This window comes from Pseudophryne corroboree, chromosome 11 (genome assembly GCF_028390025.1).
Source record: "Pseudophryne corroboree isolate aPseCor3 chromosome 11, aPseCor3.hap2, whole genome shotgun sequence".
NCBI classification, from domain to species: Eukaryota; Metazoa; Chordata; class Amphibia; order Anura; family Myobatrachidae; genus Pseudophryne; species Pseudophryne corroboree.
Window position 1 is genome coordinate 132,668,866 of NC_086454.1, and position 25,909 is coordinate 132,694,774.

The 25,909-nt window shown below is 47.3% G+C and overlaps 1 protein-coding gene and 1 long non-coding RNA gene across 3 annotated transcripts in view; one reads left to right on the plus strand and one right to left on the minus strand.

The window, feature by feature from the left end:
• The window catches only part of CDC42BPG (CDC42 binding protein kinase gamma), a 388,481-nt gene extending 365,177 nt beyond the window's left edge, over positions 1-23,304 (minus strand). For both annotated transcript variants that reach the window (XM_063944811.1, XM_063944812.1), the window contains exon 1: positions 21,932-23,304. In XM_063944811.1, the coding sequence (XP_063800881.1) occupies positions 21,932-22,109 (178 nt within the window). In that variant the 5' untranslated portion in view covers positions 22,110-23,304. The remainder of the gene's footprint in view (positions 1-21,931) is intronic.
• A 111-nt stretch (positions 23,305-23,415) lies between these two features.
• LOC134970015 (uncharacterized) overlaps positions 23,416-25,909 on the plus strand; it is a 35,320-nt gene continuing 32,826 nt past the window's right edge. The window contains exon 1 of the long non-coding RNA XR_010189615.1: positions 23,416-23,515. This is a non-coding gene — a long non-coding RNA (uncharacterized LOC134970015). The remainder of the gene's footprint in view (positions 23,516-25,909) is intronic.

Genomic DNA, 25,909 nt, shown 5'->3' on the forward strand with positions numbered 1-25,909 from the left:
CAATGAGATTGTAGGTCCCTTTGTAGTATACTGTACGCAGTGTATATAAGGACAGCCAGCCTGGCCAGCTCAGTCTTCTCTCCACAAACGGTTTTCATCTTGACTAACTCGGAGCTGGTACCAGGACTGCGCAGCGATCATTCCCCAGTGTGTGTAAGTTATTCTCTGTGACCATTCTAAATCTCTGACTGTATTTGCCATATTCTCTCTCTCTGTTATTGTATAAGATTGTGACGCTATTGTATATTTATGTGTAGTTATTCTGCTTAGATATTGATGTTAGCCTGTAGTGTATGAACTGTTAACTGTTTATTTCTTTTTTACATAGCTAGATATTGTTAGTAAAGGTGTTGGAACCTTAGCAAGGTAGTGTGTGTTTATTACATTGCTGAGAGTATTCAGAGTGTCTCAATCGCTCAAGAGGCTTTCATACAATAGAGGTTAATTAGCATTGCACTGTGCTCACATTACAAAACCAAGGTTTACAGTACAAACTCAATCTTTCACTGTGTTGCATACAAGGTTTACCGAGTGTCATCCCGTGAGTGTCTGCGCCGCTCGTGTTCTCCTCGTGGTCACGAGCGTACGCTACGCTAGTAGCGTAGCATTACGGTAGTCGGCCGCCTATAGCGTGCTCGACACCACGCGTTAAGTTGTGAGCGAGCGTGTCGCATGTGCGTCTCAACCACGGCTAAGCGTCTGCTACGCTAAGTGCGTACCCTTACGGTACCCCATACGCCAATTGCGTACTGAGTCTCTTACCTATTTTATAGTGAATGTAATAAGATAAATAGTTAGCTTTATCAGACTTTAATGTAGTCTCCTACCTACGGTCCGCAGGGTCCTTGAGGGCCGCTGTGTCAGGGGACGGTAGCACCTCTTGGAAAGGCTTGTTAAGGCTTTATCCACTGTAAGAGAGGATTCCCAACGTACCCTGTCCTGTGTAGGGAAAGGGTATGCCATAAGAACCCTTTTGGGAATCTGCAGCTTCTTATCTGGAGTTTCCCAAGCTTTTTCACATAACTCATTTAGTTCATGGGAAGGAGGAAAATTCATAACCTGTTTCCTTCCCTTAAACATGTTTTTCCTCGTGTCGGGCACAGAGGGCTCATCAGTGATATGTAAAACATCTTTTATTGCAATAATCATGCACTGAATAATGAATACTTTTTGTCACCCTGGGGTGCAATCTTGCTTCATCATAGTCGACACTGGAATCAGAGTCCGTGTCGGTATCTGTGTCCCCTATTTGTGAGAAGGAACGTTTCTGAGACCCCGACGGGTCCTGTGAGTCGGTGCCATCCGTAGATTGAACACCTGTCGACACCCTGGACTCTGCTTTCTCCAGCCTTTTATGTAGTGAAGCTACACTTGCATTTAACATATGCCACATATTCATCCAATCCTGAGTCGGCACCGCCGACTGTGACACACCACTCATCTGTTCCACCTCCTCTTTGGATAAGCCTTCCGCTTCAGACATGCCGACACACACGTACCGACACCCCACACACACTGGGATATAACTATAAGGGGACAATTCCCTAAAGAAGGCCCTTTGGAGAGACAGAGAGAGAGTATGCCAGCACACACCAGCGCCAAACTGACCCAGGAAAACCCAGACAGCGTGTGCGTATATATATATATATATATATATATATATATATATATATATATATATATATATATATATATATATATATATATATTATATAAAAAAAATTATTTCCCCCACTCACTGCGCCAATTATGTGCCCCCCTCTCTTTTTTCAGCCCTCTGAGCTCTTCAGCAGGGGAGAGTCCGGGGAGCCAGCGTTCTCTGCAGCTTCTGTGGAGAAAATGGCGCTGGTTAGTGCTGAGGGATCAAGCTCCGCCCCCTCCAGCGGCAGGCTTCGGTCCCGTTCTGTATCTGAAAATAATGGCGGGGAATCGTTTAATTACTGCCTCAGCAGCCTGATAACATCCTTTTGTGCCAAAACAAGGTTTATTGCTGCCCAGGGCGCCCCCCCCCTGCGCCCTGCACCCATCAGTGCCATGTGTGTGTGCGTTATGTGGGAGCAATGGCGCGCAGCAGCTTACCTCAGGAAGATCTGAAGTCTTCTGCCGCCTAACGTCTTCTTTCTTTTCTAATACTCACCCGGCTTTTTTTTTCCGGCATCTGTGAGGAGGATGGCGGCGCGGCTCCGGGACGAACCCCAGGGTGAGACCTGTGTTACGACGGGTGTAGTACGGGTGACCGGCGGTCTCCTGACCGCCGGTCACCTTACCGACGCCGGGATCCCGGCAGCATACCGACGCCGGGATCCCGGCAGGGAGGGGCGAGTGCAGCAAGCCTCTTGCGGGCTCGCTGCGCTCGCCACGCTGCGGGCTCGGTGGCGACCTGCGGTCGCCACGGGTTCTATTCCCACTCTATGGGTGTCGTGGACACCCACGAGTGGAAATAGTCCCTTTTGGTCGGCATGCCGACCATCGGGATAGTGAGCCGTCGGGCTCACGGAGGAGGTCATGTGACTGTCGGTCAGCCGACCGGCGGTCACATGACTACCACCCGTTACGACTCCCTCTGGAGCTAATGGTGTCCAGTAGCCTAAGAAGCAGAGCCCTTAAACTCTTAAGAAGTGGGTCTGCTTCTCTCCCCTCAGTCCCACGATGCAGGGAGTCTGTTGCCAGCAGAGCTCCCTGAAAATAAAAAACCTAACAAAATTCTTTTCACAGAAAACTCAGGAGAGCTCCCTGTAATGCACCCTATCTCCTCTGGGCACAAGATCTAACTGAGGTCTGGAGGAGGGGCATAGAGGGAGGAGCCAGTGCACACCATACTAGAAAGTTCTTTTAGGTGCCCATATCTCCTGCGGAGCCCGTCTATACCCCATGGTCCTTACGGAGTCCCCAGCATCCTCTAGGACGTAAGAGAAATAAAAGTTGGCACACAAAAGGACATTTTACAAGGTATAATATAGTGTATGATGAAATAGTGTGGTTGGAATGTTCCTTTAAATATGGCTACCTTAAAGCAGCCCACTTGCTATAAAGAGAGAGTGAAGCTACACGAGCCAGTTACATGCATCTGATCTACAACAGTCACGCAGCCATAAATCCAAAACATTTTTTCATTAGAGCCTCAAGAAGTTTGTCTGAGAACTAAACATTCTCCAGGGTTTTGCATGGACATGTTCTACCTGAAAAACAAGCTCTGGCGGATCACATGAAGGACAGGCAGCAGAAAACTTCATTTTGTTTTCAAAGTAACAAACTTCAGAACTACAGAAGAAACGTTTTTTGATTGCATGTGTAAGCCTATTTTAACGCAACAGAGCACATAGATAGCTCATTTCATCATAGTGGTTTAATTATGAACAAGCCATGCTACGTCATGGCTCTATTCCTGCATGACTGCTCCTGTTTATCCAGGGTTAAACCAGTTAGTCCCATCATTGTCCTCAAATGTAGTGGTAATCGGTGCTCAACTATTTTGCAATGGATAGATTTTTGCCCAATCTAGGAGATTTGCAGAGAAATATGCATAGATAGATCATACAGCTGAATACCTTAAGGCCATTACAAAGTGGTGTGAAAATACCGGACATGCTGTTACTAGTATTGTATGGTACTGCCTCAATCCTCTTAGCGCTATTTCAAGATAGCAATAACAGCAGAAAAAAAATATTTATCCAATTAGTTTATCCCTAAACTAATTACAGAATGAATGAATGAATGAATGAATGAATGAATGAATGAATGAATGAATGTATGTATGTATGTATGTATGTATGTATGCATGTAGTGTCGGACTGGGGAATGAAGGGCCCACCGGGGAAATGCAGTGATGGGGGCCCATACTTAGAAGTGTGGCCAGCCTCCAAAAAGTTGGTAACCATTAGAAAGTGCATGGTCTAGGGCAGGCCTTTTGCTAAATATATATAGTTCTGTAGACATTGCTAGTGGATGCCTAGTAAGGTGATAGAACAGCAATGCACTGCAGGACCGGATTAAGCCTTGGGGGTGCCCGTGGCACTTAAGACAGGGGGACCCCCGGTGGAAGGGGAGGTGGTGAATATTAGGTTGTGCATACCTCCCAATATTACCCCATTCCAGGAGGGACAAAAAACAAAATGCTCTCTACCTGGACTTGCCTCTTAATATATGATTGGGGTCACCTGTGTTGAACCATACCTCCCAACTGTCCCGATTTTCGCGGGACAGTCCCGGTTTTTGGGGACTGTCCCGCTGTCCCACCCGCAGGCCACAGTGTCCCGCGGTGTGTGTGGGGGGGCAGTCGGGAGGCTCCTGTCATCTCTGCCCTGCTTAGCAGAGCAGCGGTGAATAGACGCTGTGTCTATTCACTTGAGACAGGAGGAGAGGGGGCATGCCAGCAGCTCACGGAGCGCTGGGCATGCCCCCTCAGTGACCAAAACGGGGGCGTGGCTTGCGTTTGTGGGTCCTCCCGCAAAGCTACGCCCCTTTTCAATAAGCCACGCCCTTTTCGGGAGCGCGCACGGCTTCGCCGCGCGTACGTCCCTCTTTCAATATTTATAAAGTTGGGAGGTATGGTTGAACTATTTAATTGATAAGAAAGGTGTTTCAACACAGGTGATTGCAATCAAAAATTCAGATGGAAGTCCAGCCAGAGAACATTTTGTCCCTCCTGGAATGGGTCATGGTGGGATGTATAGATGGTGTATATTAAATTTAAACCAATGGTGTACATTAGATTTAAACTAATGATTTAATAATGCCTGTGTACTGTTTATAGCTCCACCTAATTGAGAGACAACTAGTTTATAAAATTTATTGTAGTAGAACAAAGACAACTTAACCATAAAATACACATAGAAAAATAAAATCTCCGGGTAGCTCATGAAACCTGATACTCCGATGTCTCTGCCTGCACTGCATACTGTCCTGCTCACATTCTGCCTGCTGGTTCTGCTGCTGCATAAGAGAGAAAGCTAGTGATGTCAGTGTGCTCTGGCCGGGGGGCCCCCTGACAAAGGGGGGCCCGAGGTACAGTATGCCCTGCGATCCCCCCTTAATCTGGCTATGACGCACTATAGAAAATACACCACAATTCTCTGGCAGCATAATGTAAACATATGTATAATTCAAGTGAACAGTTTGGAACCTGATCCCTAGAGGAGATGGTGGGCCTCAGTCAGTGGGGCCCGCCGGGGGTTTCCCCTGTGCCCCTGTGGGCCAGTCCAAAGATTCTGTTAAGTTGGTGCTTCCAGTTCACCGTGCATGCGTGACTCTGCAAGAATAAATGTACTCTAGCACTACAGGGTTGTGGTGGTGTGGTGGTGTGGTGTGGTGTTTGAAAAGGGTGAGCAGGGGAGAACTCTTTGCTACTATAGAGCCAACCAGGAGAGAAAAATGTGCTCCTATCGGGGTGAGCAGGAGAGAGAAATGTGTTCCTACAGGCAGGGCCGTCTTAGCAACAGTGTAGGCCCCTGGGCAAAGCAATACACTGGGACCCCTATCCATTCTGCAGTGGCAGAGGTAGGATGTGTGCTATCAGTGGCAGCTTTGATGTCCCATGGCGGTAAGGGGTGTTCTATCTTCTGCTTAGCATGTAGGACCTGGAGCAGTAATTTCTGCTAATTACACCTTTACTGCACAGATGGTAGGAGATGGGGCAGGAGGAAGAACACTAAACTGTAGAAGGGGCATTGGGCTGAATGAAGGGGCCCCGGTACATGACTTACAGGGTGGTAGGGCAGGGTTTAATACACAGTAGAGGGGTGGGGATACTTTCATTAGGTTAAACACTATTGGTTGACATGCATTAGGTCAACATGGTCACTAGGTCGACATGGAAAAAGGTCGACATGAGTTTTTGTGTGTTTTTTTTAATCATTTTATGAACTTTCATACTTTACGATCCACGTGGACTACGATTGGGAATAGAAACCTGTGCCGAGCACAGCGGTAGCAGAGTGAGGCACCTTGCCCGAAGCAGGGTGAGCAAAGCGAGCAGTGCGATGGGACACAGTGCACTAATTGGGGTTACCCGTCACGTTACGAAGAAAACGACACCAAAAACAGTAAAAAAAAAAAAAAAAAACACCTCGTGTCGACCTAGTTACCATGTCGACCAATAGTAGTCGACCTAAGTCTTGTGGACCTAATGACCCATACTCAAGGGGTGGATATTGGAGTGGGCTTCATAATCATAATTTTCCGGAAGGAGGGCAGCTTGCTTGACTGCAGATATCTCCAGTTCCTGGAAATCGATTTCTTAGCTTTCAATGGGATAAAACACTAGAGAGTCCCACCTTTCAGTAGGTACTGGGGATCAGAGCAATCCACCAGCGGATATATAAAACTGCATACCAGGCGTGTGGAGCTGGAGCAGGGACCAGCTGCTGGAAGGCTGATTTCTCTGGTTCTGTGCACAGTAGAGATAAGCTGCCAGTGTCCAAAAGGGGAGAGTCCCAGCTTTTGGAGTATACCCTCAGCACAACTCTAATAGGCCCTACACACTGCGCAATCCATCAGGGGGGAGTGAAGTTTCTTCACTCCCCCCCGTCACCCGGCTCCATAGCAGTGCAGGCAAATATGGACGACATCGTCCATATTGGCCTGCATGCACAAGCGACGGGGCACGAGCATTCATCGCTGGTGCCTCCACACTGAAAGATATGAACGGTATCTGGTTCATTAATGAACGAGATCATTCATATCTTTCACTAATATCGCACAGTGTGTAGGGCCTATAAGTCAAACAGAATCTGAGAGATCTGGCTGGGAAGAGCACTTAACAGGTTGGGTACCACTGCTTAGAAGTAGGATATCTCTGGTTCCCCAGGGTCGATTTTCAAAAATCTGGTACCCCTGGAAAAAGGGGACCCTCAGCTATCAGCCTAGGGATCTTAGACTCTTGGGCAAGTGCCCACTGAGCCCATATGAAAAGACGGCCCTGCCTACAGGGGTGAGAAATGTTTTCTTATAGGGGTGAGCAGAACGGAGATAAAATTTGTAACTACAATGGTTGTGTGGGGGGAGAAAAAAAAATGGTTACCGTAAAAAGTGGGCAGATTTAAACTCGTTGCTGCATGGGTGAGAGAGCAAGAAATATATTACTACAAAAAAGAGGTAGAAGCAACTTCTTATTTTTATTGTAATATTTTGTTATATATATTTTTTTTTTTTGGGGGGGGGGGGGGGGTCAGGAAGCCCCTAGGCCACCCCTCTCTCTCCTTTGCGCCATCCCTCAGCCTCCGCAATCATGGCAATTAAGCATAGTTACAGAGCCACCCAGCAGCAGTGTGAGGCAGCTCTCCACAGGCCTCATGGTAGGGTCACTGCCAGCTCAGATTCCACCCCCTCGTCCTAAAGCTGTAACCTCCCACCAGGGCCGTAACTAGGCTTGTGCGGAGGGGGCACCGCACATAGCGCTGCAGGGTAGGGGGCCCTGTTGGCAGCACTTGTCAATTATCTGTTTTAATTACTTTCACTTGCAGCTTCTCCCCTTTTTGAAGCTCAGCATCTCCTGACCACTCATCTCCTACCCTGACCCCTCCTGTCGCTAATATCTATACAACATTCATAAACTCAATTAGTGATTTCTCTATTTTTCAGTCACACTGCGGTAGATGTATGAAACTGTACCCCAACATTCCTTATGTGCACTTGGCACTAGAGATGAGCGGGTTCGGTTCCTCTGAATCCGAACCCGCCCGAACTTCATGTTTTTTCTCACGGGTCCGAGCGACTCGGATCTTCCCGCCTTGCTCGGTTAACCCGAGCGCGCCCGAACGTCATCATGACGCTGTCGGATTCTCGCGAGGCTCGGATTCTATCGCGAGACTCGGATTCTATATAAGGAGCCGCGCGTCGCCGCCATTTTCACACGTGCATTGAGATTGATAGGGAGAGGACGTGGCTGGCGTCCTCTCCATTTAGATTAGAAGAGAGAGTGAGATTGATTTGAGACAGAGACACTTGATTTACTGGAGCTTAGGAGTACTGTAGAGAGTGCAGAGTTTACTAGTGACTGACCACAGTGACCACCAGACAGTGCAGTTTTATTTAATATAATCCGTTCTCTGCCTGAAAAAAACGATACACAGTGACTCAGTCACATACCATATCTGTGTGCACTGCTCAGCCCAGTGTGCTGCATCATCTATGTATATATATCTGACTGTGCTCAGCTCACACAGCTTATAATTGTGGGGGAGACTGGGGAGCAGTGCCAGTTATAGGTTATAGCAGGAGCCAGGAGTACATATTATTAAAATTAAACAGTGCACACTTTTGCTGCAGGAGTGCCACTGCCAGTGTGACTGACCAGTGACCTGACCACACTGACCACCAGTATAGTTAGTAGTATACTATATTGTGATTGCCTGAAAAAGTTAAACACTCGTCGTGTGACTTGTGTGGTGTTTTTTTTTTTATTCTATAAAAAACTCATTCTGCTGACAGACAGTGTCCAGCAGGTCCGTCATTATATAATATATACCTGTCCGGCTGCAGTAGTGATATATATATATTTTTTATATCATTATTTATCATCCAGTCGCAGCAGACACAGTACGGTAGTTCACGGCTGTAGCTACCTCTGTGTCGGCACTCGGCAGTCCATCCATAATTGTATACCACCTACCCGTGGTTTTTTTTTTCTTTCTTCTTTATACATACTACATCTCATTATCATCCAGTCTATATTAGCAGCAGACAGTACAGTACGGTAGTCCACGGCTGTAGCTACCTCTGTGTCGGCACTCGGCAGTCCGTCCATAATTGTATACCACCTACCCGTGGTTTTTTTTTTCTTTCTTCTTTATACATACATACTACATCTCATTATCAACCAGTCTATATTAGCAGCAGACACAGTACAGTACGGTAGTCCACGGCTGTAGCTACCTCTGTGTCGGCACTCGGCAGTCCGTCCATAATTGTATACCACCTACCCGTGGTTTTTTTTTCTTTCTTCTTTATACATACTACATCTCATTATCATCCAGTCTATATTAGCAGCAGACACAGTACAGTACGGTAGTCCACGGCTGTAGCTACCTCTGTGTCGGCACTCGGCAGTCCGTCCATAATTGTATACCACCTACCCGTGGTTTTTTTTTCTTTCTTCTTTATACATACATACTACATCTCTTTATCAACCAGTCTATATTAGCAGCAGACAGTACAGTAGTCCACGGCTGTAGCTACCTCTGTGTCGGCAGTCCATCCATAATTGTATACCACCTACCCGTGGTTTTTTTTTCTTTCTTCTTTATACATACATACTACATCTCTTTATCAACCAGTCTATATTAGCAGCAGACACAGTACGGTAGTCCACGGCTGTAGCTACCTCTGTGTCGGCACTCGGCAGTCAGTCCATAATTGTATACTAGTATCCATCCATCTCCATTGTTTACCTGAGGTGCCTTTTAGTTGTGCCTATTAAAATATGGAGAACAAAAATGTTGAGGTTCCAAAATTAGGGAAAGATCAAGATCCACTTCCACCTCGTGCTGAAGCTGCTGCCACTAGTCATGGCCGAGACGATGAAATGCCAGCAACGTCGTCTGCCAAGGCAGATGCCCAATGTCATAGTACAGAGCATGTCAAATCCAAAACACCAAATATCAGTAAAAAAAGGACTCCAAAACCTAAAATAAAATTGTCGGAGGAGAAGCGTAAACTTGCCAATATGCCATTTACCACACGGAGTGGCAAGGAACGGCTGAGGCCCTGGCCTATGTTCATGGCTAGTGGTTCAGCTTCACATGAGGATGGAGGCACTCAGCCTCTCGCTAGAAAAATGAAAAGACTCAAGCTGGCAAAAGCAGTAGCACCGCAAAGAACTGTGCGTTCTTCGAAATCCCAAATCCACAAGGAGAGTCCAATTGTGTCGGTTGCGATGCCTGACCTTCCCAACACTGGACGTGAAGAGCATGCGCCTTCCACCATTTGCACGCCCCCTGCAATGCTGGAAGGAGCACCCGCAGTCCAGTTCCTGATAGTCAGATTGAAGATGTCAGTGTTGAAGTACACCAGGATGAGGAGGATATGGGTGTTGCTGGCGCTGGGGAGGAAATTGACCAGGAGGATTCTGATGGTGAGGTGGTTTGTTTAAGTCAGGCACCCGGGGAGACACCTGTTGTCCGTGGGAGGAATATGGCCGTTGACATGCCTGGTGAAAATACCAAAAAAATCAGCTCTTCGGTGTGGAACTATTTCAACAGAAATGCGGACAACAGGTGTCAAGCCGTGTGTTCCCTTTGTCAAGCTGTAATAAGTAGGGGTAAGGACGTTAACCACCTCGGAACATCCTCCCTTATACGTCACCTGCAGCGCATTCATAATAAGTCAGTGCCAAGTTCAAAAACTTTGGGTGACAGCGGAAGCAGTCCACTGACCAGTAAATCCCTTCCTCTTGTAACCAAGCTCACGCAAACCACCCCACCAACTCCCTCAGTGTCAATTTCCTCCTTCCCCAGGAATGCCAATAGTCCTGCAGGCCATGTCACTGGCAATTCTGACGATTCCTCTCCTGCCTGGGATTCCTCCGATGCATCCTTGCGTGTAACGCCTACTGCTGCTGGCGCTGCTGTTGTTGCTGCTGGGAGTCGATGGTCATCCCAGAGGGGAAGTCGTAAGACCACTTTTACTACTTCCACCAAGCAATTGACTGTTCAACAGTCCTTTGCGAGGAAGATGAAATATCACAGCAGTCATCCTACTGCAAAGCGGATAACTGAGGCCTTGGCATCCTGGGTGGTGAGAAACGTGGTTCCGGTATCCATCATTACTGCAGAGCCAACTAGAGACTTGTTGGAGGTACTGTGTCCCCGGTACCAAATACAATCTAGGTTCCATTTCTCTAGGCAGGCGATACCGAAAATGTACACAGACCTCAGAAAAAGAGTCACCAGTGTCCTAAAAAATGCAGCTGTACCCAATGTCCACTTAACCACGGACATGTGGACAAGTGGAGCAGGGCAGGGTCAGGACTATATGACTGTGACAGCCCACTGGGTAGATGTATGGACTCCCGCCGCAAGAACAGCAGCGGCGGCACCAGTAGCAGCATCTCGCAAACGCCAACTCTTTCCTAGGCAGGCTACGCTTTGTATCACCGGTTTCCAGAATACGCACACAGCTGAAAACCTCTTACGGCAACTGAGGAAGATCATCGCGGAATGGCTTACCCCAATTGGACTCTCCTGTGGATTTGTGGCATCGGACAACGCCAGCAATATTGTGTGTGCATTAAATCTGGGCAAATTCCAGCACGTCCCATGTTTTGCACATACCTTGAATTTGGTGGTGCAGAATTATTTAAAAAACGACAGGGGCGTGCAAGAGATGCTGTCGGTGGCCAGAAGAATTGCGGGACACTTTCGGCGTACAGGCACCACGTACAGAAGACTGGAGCACCACCAAAAACTACTGAACCTGCCCTGCCATCATCTGAAGCAAGAAGTGGTAACGAGGTGGAATTCAACCCTCTATATGCTTCAGAGGTTGGAGGAGCAGCAAAAGGCCATTCAAGCCTATACAATTGAGCACGATATAGGAGGTGGAATGCACCTGTCTCAAGCGCAGTGGAGAATGATTTCAACGTTGTGCAAGGTTCTGATGCCCTTTGAACTTGCCACACGTGAAGTCAGTTCAGACACTGCCAGCCTGAGTCAGGTCATTCCCCTCATCAGGCTTTTGCAGAAGAAGCTGGAGACATTGAAGGAGGAGCTAACACGGAGCGATTCCGCTAGGCATGTGGGACTTGTGGATGGAGCCCTTAATTCGCTTAACAAGGATTCACGGGTGGTCAATCTGTTGAAATCAGAGCACTACATTTTGGCCACCATGCTCGATCCTAGATTTAAAGCCTACCTTGGATCTCTCTTTCCGGCAGACACAAGTCTGCTGGGGTTGAAAGACCTGCTGGTGAGAAAATTGTCAAGTCAAGCGGAACGCGACCTGTCAACATCTCCTCCTTCACATTCTCCCGCAACTGGGGGTGCGAGGAAAAGGCTCAGAATTCCGAGCCCACCCGCTGGCGGTGATGCAGGGCAGTCTGGAGCGACTGCTGATGCTGACATCTGGTCCGGACTGAAGGACCTGACAACGATTACGGACATGTCGTCTACTGTCACTGCATATGATTCTCTCCCCATTGAAAGAATGGTGGAGGATTATATGAGTGACCGCATCCAAGTAGGCACGTCACACAGTCCGTACTTATACTGGCAGGAAAAAGAGGCAATTTGGAGGCCCTTGCACAAACTGGCTTTATTCTACCTAAGTTGCCCTCCCACAAGTGTGTACTCCGAAAGAGTGTTTAGTGCCGCCGCTCACCTTGTCAGCAATCGGCGTACGAGGTTACATCCAGAAAATGTGGAGAAGATGATGTTCATTAAAATGAATTATAATCAATTCCTCCGCGGAGACATTGACCAGCAGCAATTGCCTCCACAAAGTACACAGGGAGCTGAGATGGTGGATTCCAGTGGGGACGAATTGATAATCTGTGAGGAGGGGGATGTACACGGTGATATATCGGAGGATGATGATGAGGTGGACATCTTGCCTCTGTAGAGCCAGTTTGTGCAAGGAGAGATTAATTGCTTCTTTTTTGGGGGGGGTCCAAACCAACCCGTCATATCAGTCACAGTCGTGTGGCAGACCCTGTCACTGAAATGATGGGTTGGTTAAAGTGTGCATGTCCTGTTTTGTTTATACAACATAAGGGTGGGTGGGAGGGCCCAAGGACAATTCCATCTTGCACCTCTTTTTTCTTTTATTTTTCTTTGCGTCATGTGCTGTTTGGGGAGGGTTTTTTGGAAGGGCCATCCTACGTGACACTGCAGTGCCACTCCTAGATGGGCCCGGTGTTTGTGTCGGCCACTAGGGTCGCTTATCTTACTCACACAGTCAGCTACCTCATTGCGCCTCTTTTTTTCTTTGCGTCATGTGCTGTTTGGGGAGGGTTTTTTGGAAGGGACATCCTGCGTGACACTGCAGTGCCACTCCTAGATGGGCCCGGTGTTTGTGTCGGCCACTAGGGTCGCTTATCTTACTCACACAGTCAGCTACCTCATTGCGCCTCTTTTTTTCTTTGCGTCATGTGCTGTTTGGGGAGGGTTTTTTGGAAGGGACATCCTGCGTGACACTGCAGTGCCACTCCTAGATGGGCCCGGTGTTTGTGTCGGCCACTAGGGTCGCTTATCTTACTCACACAGTCAGCTACCTCATTGCGCCTCTTTTTTTCTTTGCGTCATGTGCTGTTTGGGGAGGGTTTTTTGGAAGGGCCATCCTGCGTGACACTGCAGTGCCACTCCTAGATGGGCCCGGTGTTTGTGTCGGCCACTAGGGTCGCTTATCTTACTCACACAGTCAGCTACCTCATTGCGCCTCTTTTTTTCTTTGCGTCATGTGCTGTTTGGGGAGGGTTTTTTGGAAGGGCCATCCTGCGTGACACTGCAGTGCCACTCCTAGATGGGCCCGGTGTTTGTGTCGGCCACTAGGGTCGCTTATCTTACTCACACAGTCAGCTACCTCATTGCGCCTCTTTTTTTCTTTGCGTCATGTGCTGTTTGGGGAGGGTTTTTTGGAAGGGCCATCCTGCGTGACACTGCAGTGCCACTCCTAGATGGGCCCGGTGTTTGTGTCGGCCACTAGGGTCGCTTATCTTACTCACACAGTCAGCTACCTCATTGCGCCTCTTTTTTTCTTTGCGTCATGTGCTGTTTGGGGAGGGTTTTTTGGAAGGGACATCCTGCGTGACACTGCAGTGCCACTCCTAGATGGGCCCGGTGTTTGTGTCGGCCACTAGGGTCGCTAATCTTACTCACACAGCTACCTCATTGCGCCTCTTTTTTTCTTTGCGTCATGTGCTGTTTGGGGAGGGTTTTTTGGAAGGGACATCCTGCGTGACACTGCAGTGCCACTCCTAGATGGGCCAGGTGTTTGTGTCGGCCACTAGGGTCGCTTATCTTACTCACACAGTCAGCTACCTCATTGCGCCTCTTTTTTTCTTTGCGTCATGTGCTGTTTGGGGAGGGTTTTTTGGAAGGGACATCCTGCGTGACACTGCAGTGCCACTCCTAGATGGGCCCGGTGTTTGTGTCGGCCACTAGGGTCGCTAATCTTACTCACACAGCTACCTCATTGCGCCTCTTTTTTTCTTTGCGTCATGTGCTGTTTGGGGAGGGTTTTTTGGAAGGGACATCCTGCGTGACACTGCAGTGCCACTCCTAGATGGGCCCGGTGTTTGTGTCGGCCACTAGGGTCGCTTATCTTATTCACACAGCGACCTCGGTGCAAATTTTAGGACTAAAAATAATATTGTGAGGTGTGAGATATTCAAAATAGACTGAAAATGAGTGGAAATTATGGTTTTTGAGGTTAATAATACTTTGGGATCAAAATGACCCCCAAATTCTATGATTTAAGCTGTTTTTTAGGGTTTTTTGAAAAAAACACCCGAATCCAAAACACACCCGAATCCGACAAAAAAAATTCTGTGAGGTTTTGCCAAAACGCTGTCGAACCCAAAACACGGCCGCGGAACCGAACCCAAAACCAAAACACAAAACCCGAAAAATTTCAGGCGCTCATCACTACTTGGCACTTCACCGCATTATCGCGATGTTTAGAACTCACCCTTCTCCATAATGTATGATTGGTGCTCCGGCCCCTTTAAGAATTCGTTATGCAGTCACACCCCACTCTTCGGTGTTCGTTGTGGACTTGCACATGCGCAGTGTGCTCACTTCCCAGCGTCCACCATGCCTCTCACCCTGCACATGCGTGAATCTTAAGGACTCCGGGGACCTGAGGCGAGCATGGCAGCGCGCATGTCCCTTTTCCACAGCGCCCAGCGAGCCTTGTTGTGTGACCCGGCGCTTGCGCGGAGGAGCCCTCAGGCACCGTAGCCAGACAATAAAGTTATAATAAAAAAAAAACCACACACACACACACACAACGAAGAACTAGTGCTGCAGCGCCAGCCCTGACCTGCCGAACTCACAGATGGGGAGTAACGAGCGGTAAAGCGTGGCCACCCACATCATACATCAGGTAGCCGACGCCAACACACAGCAAAGCGCACCAGACGAAGCGGCCCCATGCGCATTACGTTTGTCTTAAACTCCCGCTGTGAGCCGCATCATACATAACTGTGATGCGGTAACAGCGGGAGTTAGAGTGTGCTATGTGCAAAAAGCACATAGAGCACGTTCTTACATCTGCCCCACTGTCCTTTATTTATTCCTCTAGTCATTGAGCTATCTGCCCTTGCATAGAAAGGTAGATAATTCTAAGCTAGAGAATTCTAACTATTTGTAGCTTACCTTGTACTTTGTGAAAAAATGATCAGCATTGCGGCTGAGCAGATTTATGTAGTGTGTGGCTGCATACTACATACATCTGTTCAATTACAATGCTGATTATTTTTTTACAAAATACCAGTAGTTTCATATAGTGTTCATAGTTTTTATGCAGGGTCAAATAGCTCAATGAGTAGGGTGTTTGAGTAGAATTCAACAGGTTATAGGTTTGAATCCTGGGTATGGCAGTATATTGAAATGTGTTATTTAATAAAGGGTATTGTAACTGAATAACAACGAGCTCTCAAGTTAAGTGCATAAATGTGGTACAAAGAGGATTTGTGTCCAAATCCATTTTCTTGCAGTGGTCTATAAATGTGTGTGATGTAACCGCTGCACGCAAATCACCATCTGCGACCTCCATCCCATCCCTTGCTGGTGCTGCATAAAAAAAACGGATCAGTGGCTCTGGTGACGGGCAAGTGAGCGGCCTGCTGTGCTGCCCCTAGACAAGTGCCTAGTGGGAAATCCACCACTGGGGTGACGGAGGTCAAATCTACAACACATGGGGTCATAGCTGTCTCCATAGGATTTTTTTTTTTTTAACAATATAGACAATTATGGGATACCTGGAAATAGGTTGCTCTTTATCTGTAGTCAAATCTATGTATTTTGCATGTTTAAGTAAGATTTATTGTGGCTACCTTTAAATGAGTACCAAAAATGTTGTGCCTCCCTCATGTAGCTAGATAACAACGCTTGACTAAGTTTTTGTAACCAATCAGCAATGAGTATGGATCTGTCCAATTAACATTAGACCACAGGTTCTCAAACTCGGTCCTCAGGACCCCACACAGTGCATGTTTTGCAGGTCACCCAGCAGGTGCACAGGTGTATTAATTACTCACTGACACATTTTAAAAGGTCTGCAGGTGGAGTCAATTATTTCACTTGCGATTCTGTGAGGAGACCTGCAAAACATGCACTCAGTGGGGTCCTGAGGACAGAGTTTGAGAACCTGCGGTCTAATGTTAATTAGACAGATCCCTACTCATTGCCAATGGCTCCTTGAACTTGGGTTAGTTAATTAGCTTCAATGACAGCAAAGAGTAAAGCTAGGAACACACTTGTCCAATTCTCATCCAATCCAGCCTCTGACCTACCAGTTGGTCAGACATTGATAGAGTGTGTGTACGCTAAAGGCCCATACACACGGTGAGATTCGGGCTATGCCCGATTCTCACTATGCGACAGGGGCTAGGTCGGCATTGCAAGCAAATAATGAGTGTGCTTGCAATACTGACTATGGCCCTCATTCCGAGTTGTTCGCTTGCTAGCTGCTTTTAGCAGCATTGCACACGCTAGGCCGCCGCCCTCTGGGAGTGTATCTTAGCTTAGCAGAATAGCGAATGAAAGATTAGCAGAACTGCTAATAAATAATTCCTTGCAGTTTCTGAGTAGCTCCAGACCTACTCACAGATTGCGATCAGCTCAGTCCGTTTAGTTCCTGGTTTGACGTCACAAACACGCCCTGTGTTCGGCCAGCCACTCCCCCGTTTCTCCAGACACTCCCGTGTTTTTCCCTGACACGCCTGCGTTTTTTAGCACACTCCCGGAAAACGCTCCTTTCCTGTCAATCACTCACCGATCAGCAGTGCGACTGAAAAGCGCCACAGGATCCACAGCAAATCTACTAAGTTTTTAGTTAAATAACTAAGCGCATGCGCCCTGCGTGCCTTGCGTATGCGCATTTTGCAACAAATCGCAGCATAGCGAAAATCGGCAACAAGCGAACAACTCGGAATGACCGCCTATGTGCGATTTTGGCTAAGTGTCACTTTTGACTATCTCTTCTATAGAGAGAAAGTCAAAATTGACTTGCCTGCACAGTTTATCTAGGCTTTCGATGCCGACCGCGCGGGACCGCGCATCAGCATCGAATCGGGATCGCAAGGTGACTTTCACCTTGCGATCTGCACTAATGGGCCCTACACATTGAGCGATCCGCCGCCGAGCTGCCCGACGGCAGATACGGCCGACCCGGCGGCGGGGGCAGTGCCGGGGGGAGTGAAGTTTCTTCACTCCCCCCGTCACCTGGCTCCATAGAAGTGCAGGCAAATATGGACGAGATCTTCCATATTGGCCTGCATGCACAGGCGACGGGGCACCAGCAATGAATGAGCATCGTTGCTGCCTCCACACTCAAAGATATGAATGGTATCTCGTTCATTAATGAACGAGATCGTTCATATCTTTGAGTATTATCGCCCAGTGTGTAGGGCCTATAACTTTTCTTACGATTTTGACTATATAGTCAAAATCGTAAGAAAATATCTCACCGTGTGTACACACCATTACACAACCTCTGGTTTCATCCAATCCGGCAGAAAATCAGGAGACCAGATCGCCAATCACCAGTCCAATTTAGAAGAGAGTGTACAGTGGCAAAATCGAGATTGGGTGTTGTATCTGGGACCTAAAGCCAGGAAGAAAGAAATGCAGATGCACACTCTATAGTACCAAGCACTGCTAATCAGAATAATTATAATAAACTCTGCAATCTAACATAGAGCAAAATCGAGGCACTTGCCATAATTTTGGGGCAAAAATATATGAACTCACCAACCAACGTCCAGGTGACCTAATCCGGAGGGTCTCTAACACTAAACGTAGATGCACACAGCGAGATCCTTGCTATGCCTGATTTTGACTATGCAATTTCCATTGAACTCCCCCAGAGCCCAGAAGCAGCGATTTTGACTATATACGATTTTGACTAAAGGGCCGTCTAGCACAGACCGCTCAGCAGACATCTCTCCCTCCGCTCAGTACAGCGCGATGTGCTGAGTGAGGGGTGGACAGACACAGGGGGCGCTCATTTCAACCAGCGGTGAACTGAGCGACCTGCTAGATTGTGCATGCATGCACAATCTAGCACCGGCGATAGCGATGCGCGGGATCACGCATCACTGTCGCCGGCACCCCTACACACGGAGCGATGTTTAGCTAATTTCTAAACAAATCTAGTCAGATTGCTCCCTTAAGTGCCAATTTTGACTATACTTTGTACTAGATAGTACACTAGATAGTCTAGATTGACTTGCCTGCACAGTCTATTTAGCCTTGCGATACCGACTACAGGCGGGCTGGCCTGTGGGGCAGGGTGCCATGTGCCCCCCGGACCATGCTACTGCCAAGGGTCACGGGCCGGCCGCCACCTTCCACTACACCAGCGGTGGCCAACCTGCAGCTCTCAAGCCGCATGCGGATCTATCTCCGCATGCGGCTCATAAGCTCCCACGACGCCTCCCGCTGCCCTAATCTGCAATGCCGTGTGCCGGCCCGTGAGCCAATCAGAGATCACGGACCGGCAGCCATCAGCCGCCGGTTCGCAAACTCTGATTAGCTCATGGACCGGCTCCTAATTAGAGCGAATCAAAGCCGCCGGAGAGTGGAGACTGAGGGGCAGGAGAGGCGCACGCTACGCTCTCCTCCCCTCACAAGCAGCAGACTGAGCAGAGCAGCACTTGGGGAGGCGCAGTGTGGGGACATGTGTATCTTACACTGGGGGCATATCTGGCACTGGGGGCACATGTGTTTCTGGCACTGGGGGTATATCTGGCACTGTGGGGGCATATATGTATCTGGCACAGTGGGGGCATATATGTATCTGGCACTGTGCAGGCACCCATTTTTTGGCATTTTTATATGTATGTGGCACTGTACAGGTGCTTTATTTGTATGTGGCACTGTACAACATGACTAAAAATGGGGTTATGACACAAGGTCATACTCCTACAAACCGAAAGGTGTGCGCATAAAAATGGGGTGTGGCTTTGTGACAACTATATGATATGGCTCTTACCCTTGACTACAGATCTTTTCTGGCTCTTTGCCACTGACTGGTTGGCCACCCCTGCACTACACAGCTCTGCTGAAGCCGCGGCCGCACTGACAAATTTATAATAAAGTACCTTTGGGATAATTTACACCAGGCCTCATTTTTTTATTAATAAATATTTTTTAAACAAAACAAAAAAACAACTCCAATTTAAGATGGCACCATTACTTATGGGCCAGTGCTCTGGACTTGCCCCCCAGGATAAAAGTTGCCAGCCAGCCCCTGATACCGACCCCGTGGGACCGACATCGGGATCGAATCGGTATCGCGAGCTCCTAACACCTTGCAATTTCCACTAACTTTCCTTGTGATTTTGACTATATAGTCAAAATAAAAAAGGATATAAGATTCAAGTCCAGGGCATGAAACCCCACCAAGTCAGCACAAATCCAGCCGCCCAAAAGGTACCACACTAGTGAGAGGCTAAAGTTTTATTAAGTGTTAATTAGTAAGAAGCATAAGCTATCTGTTAAGGAGTGTTACATAGGTGAGAGGTATTAATTAGAATGTTAACACTTACTAACCCTTTATCGTCTCGTTAGTGTGGTGCCTTGAGGCAGCTCGATTTGTGCTGACTTTGTGGGGTCCCGTGCCCTGGATTTGAGCCTTAGTGTTAGGGACCCACCAGATTAGGTCACCTGGATGTTGGTTGTTAGGCCCATATATTTTTTGGACGTTAGAGTGCAGAGTTTATTATAATTATTCTGATTAGCAGTGCTTGTTACTATATAGCGTGCATCTGCATTTTCTCTCTCTCTCTATGGAACTACAAGTTTCAGTATGATAACATTTCTCATTTTCTTTGTTTGGAATTTGGGTTTGCAGTCCAAGGTCCCCGACTCCCCCATATAACCTAAAGCCAGGTACACACTATACGATCTATCGTCCAACATATTGTTTCAACACAGATCGCAACAATATATTGTACACATGGTATAGTGTGTAACCCCAATTCGTTGCTCCCAGTCATCATTCATTGAATGTTCTCTAAAAAGGGTCACTCCCGGGTCGCCAGACCCAGGAATAAAGAAGAATTATTCCCAGGTCAGGAGCAGTGTGAACGGGTTACCTGGGTTGATGCGACCCGGTACATGTTCACAGCATAGAAAGAGGCGGCGCGGAGAGGATCTCATCACCCAGCGCTGCCTCCGCACCCGCCCCGGATGCCGCCACGGTCCCCGCCCCCGATGGCAACTCGACCCGGCAAATTGCCATTCCGGGAAGCCAGTTCTCTTGGTCTAACGCTGGGTCGCAACCGGGAAGGACCTATTTCCCATTCCCGGGTGCGACCCAAGATTTGCGATCTGAAAGCGGCATTACTGAGAGAGTCAGCATCATTTTTGTTTTATAAATTTGACAACATTATAAATCTAAGAGCATTATTATGGAGTGGAATATTAATATAGAACATATTACCAATATGAATCCATAGCAAAGTCATTTTTATTGGCTCCTACACAAATTGCTTTAAACAATTTACAAGTAGAAAAAATAGATCACAAAAAATTACTACCTAATATTTTTTTCTACAGACATAAAATTGGTATCCTGATGTGAGACACATGAAGAGACTCCAAACCAAAATGAACAAGTATAAGAAACAATTACAAGGTGTAAGAAGGCAGATAGACAAGTCTAAACCAAAGGGAATTTCAAAGATACCGATACCAAGAAGCTGTGGTCAGGAGATAGGTTGGGTGACAATGATGTCACAGCATGACAGAATGTCACACCCTATCGGCTGCTTTGATTTACCCCTTAGTAAGCTGAGACATCACAGAAAAACAATACATTTATTTTTAAACTGCCGCAATGATAATAGATACCAGAATGAGAAGTGTGGGCACAGGTGATCAATGCAATACAGCATGCTATCTGTACAGGGTGATTCTCCAGAAAGTGAACATAAAGTCCCGTGCATCACACGCTTTTAAAAAAAATGTCCTTTTAAAATGGTCAGTTAAGAAATTGTGGTTATATAAAAACGTAATTGCTTAGTGGCAATGCCTTACCCTATAACTTAAGCCCCACTACAATCTTGGTATGTCATTTGAATTTGTGTATCTGTCCCGTGCATCACGGAGAATCGCTCTATAGGATCTTGCACAGCCCAATAGTAGCAAATTGGCAACAGTATAACTATATTGCTGACAATTACCATATCAGGAATATTAAATTCAACACAGACAAGTACATATAGAAGAAAAATAATCCTTGTGTGGTATATAGTAATGAAGCACACTGATGAAAAGACTTTGAAAAAAAATGTCAAACAAAAACTAATTTATTACACACAATATATAAAAAAAAATGTTAATCACCAAATTGACATTATTTGGGTACCTCTGAATAATATAAAGAAAGATCCTGAACATGTAGTTTATTGGAATGTTGTCAAAAAATAAATAATAATAATAATAATAATAATAATATCATCTAACTTGAGATACTCTTACCATTCCGCCTTGGTGTGATTTGTGTAATTACAAATTTCATAAGTTTATATCCAAATTAGTACTTTGAGGTTTTCTTTGCTTTTTTCTTCTTCTTCCCAGTAGCCCTGAGTTTACTAAAGGTTATATATTAATAGACAACACCCAACCCTAACACTGTAGCATGTTTGTTCAGAAATTATTTCGATATTATCCAAAAAGGTTTCCGAGTAATGTCAACATTATCCAGATGTCTATAAAAAGCCATGTCATCTACACACAGGTTACAATGAATAACAAAAATCAGGCCTTACCCCATGCCAGGAATTCGGTCACGTTCTTGTCCCGTCGGAGAGGTGCTGCATTGCATTCCTGACACAGGCAGATGAGTACATCTAGAAGGGTCTCCACGCTTAATGAGTCACAGCCAGTTCCGTATGGGCCTCTGAGAAACATGTCCTCAAGTTCCTTCAGTCTCTTCTCCACCGACATCCTGAGAGCTGCCCTTTATCAATTTGTTGTTCAGGAGAACTGGGAATGACCCAGTAAATTTCACCCCAGAAGAGGGTATCCCCAATGCAAGGACACTCTGGCCTAACTTTCTCAATGACTGTATCAAGTCTTGAAGATGGACTAATGCTCCTTTGAAGTGTCTTTGTATCTCCTCTAACCTGAAACCCCCCTTGTAGGTGTCCTCAGAATGCTATACCCCAATACGATTGCCTCAATTGCATATATAAATAGTAATGGAAAAATTAGCAGCAGACTGAAATGTTTTCCAGCATGGAATACGGATTATTTAAAATAATAGTGTACGTTCTCTTACCGACTTACAATTTGGTGCTTACCTACAATGATGTGGATGTATTTTTGTGCAAATATAAATTTTGACGCTTTTGATTTAACTTAAAATGTATGACCCTTTGTACAACGGACTTATGTATTAATTGTGGGTGCAATGTGAAAGCGGTCACACCATTTGAGATTCACACACACTTTTCAAAATAATCATCCGTACATAAACAGTACAGTATTTATATCTCTACCATAAACAGCATCCATTAGCAGTGACAGAAAGACATACCCTATGTGTCACCCATACACCCAGCCACTCTCTCCCCAGGCGTCATGCATACACATTTCTATACAATGCACAATGCATACAGATTGTAACACTGACATACAGCAGCTCTGGGGCTTTGTGATTGACACAAGCTCATAGTGACACAATGAGCTTCCCTTACTTGTCACACAGTGTGAACAACCCACATTGTCAGGGAAGATTATGGCGAGTCTTCTTACAAGAATAGAGCCACAAACTCACTGCCTCATACAAATTAAAATACAGTAATTCCCACCACTGCTTCTATATCACTCACTCACCTCCTTAAAAGTAAAAGATTCTTCCAGCAGTGTGTTTTGTGTGTCCCCTTATCAAGCATTGAATACGGCGCTATGATCTACCATGTTCCTATATTGCATGTATGTACGTGGTGTCCCGGTATATAGTTCATATCCCGCAGATGTAAATGCTATAGTGCACCTATACTGCTCGGGCGCAGGCTGATCCCTTCCTGAAGTTGCTGCAATCGGCGGCTTCTCCCCTCACCTGTGCAAACTACGCCCAGACACTGGAGTGGGCGTAGCTAAGGCAGAGCAGCCACGCCTGTCCGTGCACACCTGGAAGCCCTCCTTCTTTCCACTGTGAGTGACAGTTTTCGCAGCTAATTAAAAGTTAGTTAATTACAACATAACAAAAGTCACGTGGTAACTAATATTACGTAGCGTTCTAACTCTGCCCTCATGTTGATGGTTGTGATGATAGGCTGGCTTTAAATGATATAGAGTTGGCAACATTTAAATAGCCAGGAACGCTGGTGGGGGCATGGATCATCCAGGTAAACTGCTGGGTACATGCCGGCTACAGGTAAACTGTATGGGCATTATATCCAGGGATACTGCTGGGGAAATGGATACCAGGGGATCCGTTCAATTTGAGGAATTATATACCGATTCACGATGTGGGTGTTATATCCAGGTACAATGCTGGGGAATTATTCCCCACGGCTGGGCACATGTATCAGAGTATACTGCTGGGCTTATGCATCCGGGTATACTGCTGAGCACATGAATTCTGTTATTTACTGGGGATGTGTATTCAGGTATACTGCTGAATATAGGTACACTCAGGGGATACATATCCAGGTATACTGCTGGGCACATGCCATGGATACAACCACAGGAACGCTCAGGGGACACATTCAGGTATACTGCTGGGCACATGCAGGGCCGGTGCAAGATCTCTCTGCACCCTGGGCAAACCTTCAGCCTAGTGCCCCCTAACCTGCAAGCTCCTCCCCCCTCACACACACACCTCCCAGAGGGGAGATAGCAGGTGGCCACTAAGTGTACTGGGGTGAGTTGAATCATTATACAGACATACACGGTCAGAATACCAAAAGTGGCATCCCGAGCAGTAGCGGATCTTGCTACGGGCAAGCAGGATTTTTGCCCGGGGCGCCGCCTTCTGGAGGGCGCCGCCGCCGTGGCAAGATCCGCTACTGGTGCTGTGTGGTGCGCGATGGCGTCATCGTGCACCCGCACTGCATTGTGGGAGCGGCACATAGACGCTAGAGGTCATAATTGACCTCTAGTGTCTATGCGGTGCTATGGGAGAGACGTTGTGACGTCTCTCTTATAGATCCGGGGAGCGGCGCCTGCGGCCGGAGACGGGGGGCAGCAGCGGTCGGGAAGCAGGAGCGGGGATTGTAAGTATTATTTTTTTTTATTTTTCTCTAACGTCCTAGTGGATGCTGGGGACTCCGAAAGGACCATGGGGAATAGCGGCTCCGCAGGAGACTGGGGGAATAGCGGGCTCCGAAGGAGGCTGGGCACTCTAGAAAGATTTATGACTACCTGGTGTGCACTGGCTCCTCCCACTATGACCCTCCTCCAAGCCTCAGTTAGATCTTGTGCCCGGCCGAGGTTGGATGCACACTAGGGGCTCTCCTGAGCCCTTAGAAAGAAGGAGGTGCTACAACAGCATGGCTGGATTCTGAACATTCCAAAGTCACAGCTGGTTCCTTCCACTCGCTTACTGTTCCTGGGGATGATTTTGGACACAGAACAGAAAAAAGTGTTTCTCCCGCAGGAGAAAGCCAAGGAGCTGTCATCTCTAGTCAGAGACCTCCTAAAACCAAAAAGGGTATCGGTGCATCGTTGCACACGAGTCCTGGGAAAAATGGTGGCTTCATACGAAGCAATTCCATTCGGCAGGTTCCATGCGAGGACCTTCCCGTGAGACCTCTTAGATAAGTGGTCGGGATCGCATCTTCAAATGCATCAAATGATAACCCTGTCTCCAAGGACCAGGGTGTCTCTACTGTGGTGGCTGCAGGGTGCTCATCTTCTAGAGGGCCACAGTTTCGGGATACAGGACTGGGTCCTGGTGACCACGGATGCCAGCCTTCAAGGCTGGGGAGCAGTCACACAGGGAAGAAACTTCCAGGGCCTATGGTCAAGTCAGGAGACTTCCCTACATATAAATTAGGCAAGACCCCTGCTTCAAAACCAGCCGGTACTGATACAGTCAGACAACATCACGGCAGTCGCCCATGTGACCCGACAGGGCGGCACAAGAAGCAGGATGGCAATGGCAGAAGCCACAAGGATTCTCCGATGGGCGGAAAATCACGTACTAGCACTGTCAGCAGTGTTCATTCCGGGAGTGGACAACTGGGAAGCAGACTTCCTCAGCAGACACGACCTACACCCGGGAGAGTGGGGACTTCATCCAGAAGTCTTCCTGCTGTTGGTAAACCGTTGGGAAAGGCCACAGGTGGACATGATGGCGTCCCGCCTCAACAAAAAGCTAAAGAGATATTGCGCCAGGTCAAGGGACCCTCAGGCGTTAGCTGTGGACGCTCTAGTGACACCGTGGGTGTACCAGTCGGTTTATCTGTTCCCTACTCTGCCTCTCATACCAAAGGTACTGAGAATAATAAGATGGTGAGGAGTAAGAACGATACTCGTGGTTCCGGATTGGCCAAGAAGGGCTTGGTACCCGGAACTTCAGGAAATGATATCAGAGGACCCATGGCCTCTGCCGCTCAGACAGGACCTGCTTCAGCAGGGGCCCTGTCTGTTCCAAGACTTACCGCGGCTGCGTTTGACGGCATGGCGATTGAGCGCCGGATCCTGAAGGAAAAGGGTATTCCGGAAGAAGTCATTCCTGCGCTTATTAAAGCCAGGAAAGATGTTACGGCAAAGCATTATCACCGCAGGTGGCGGGA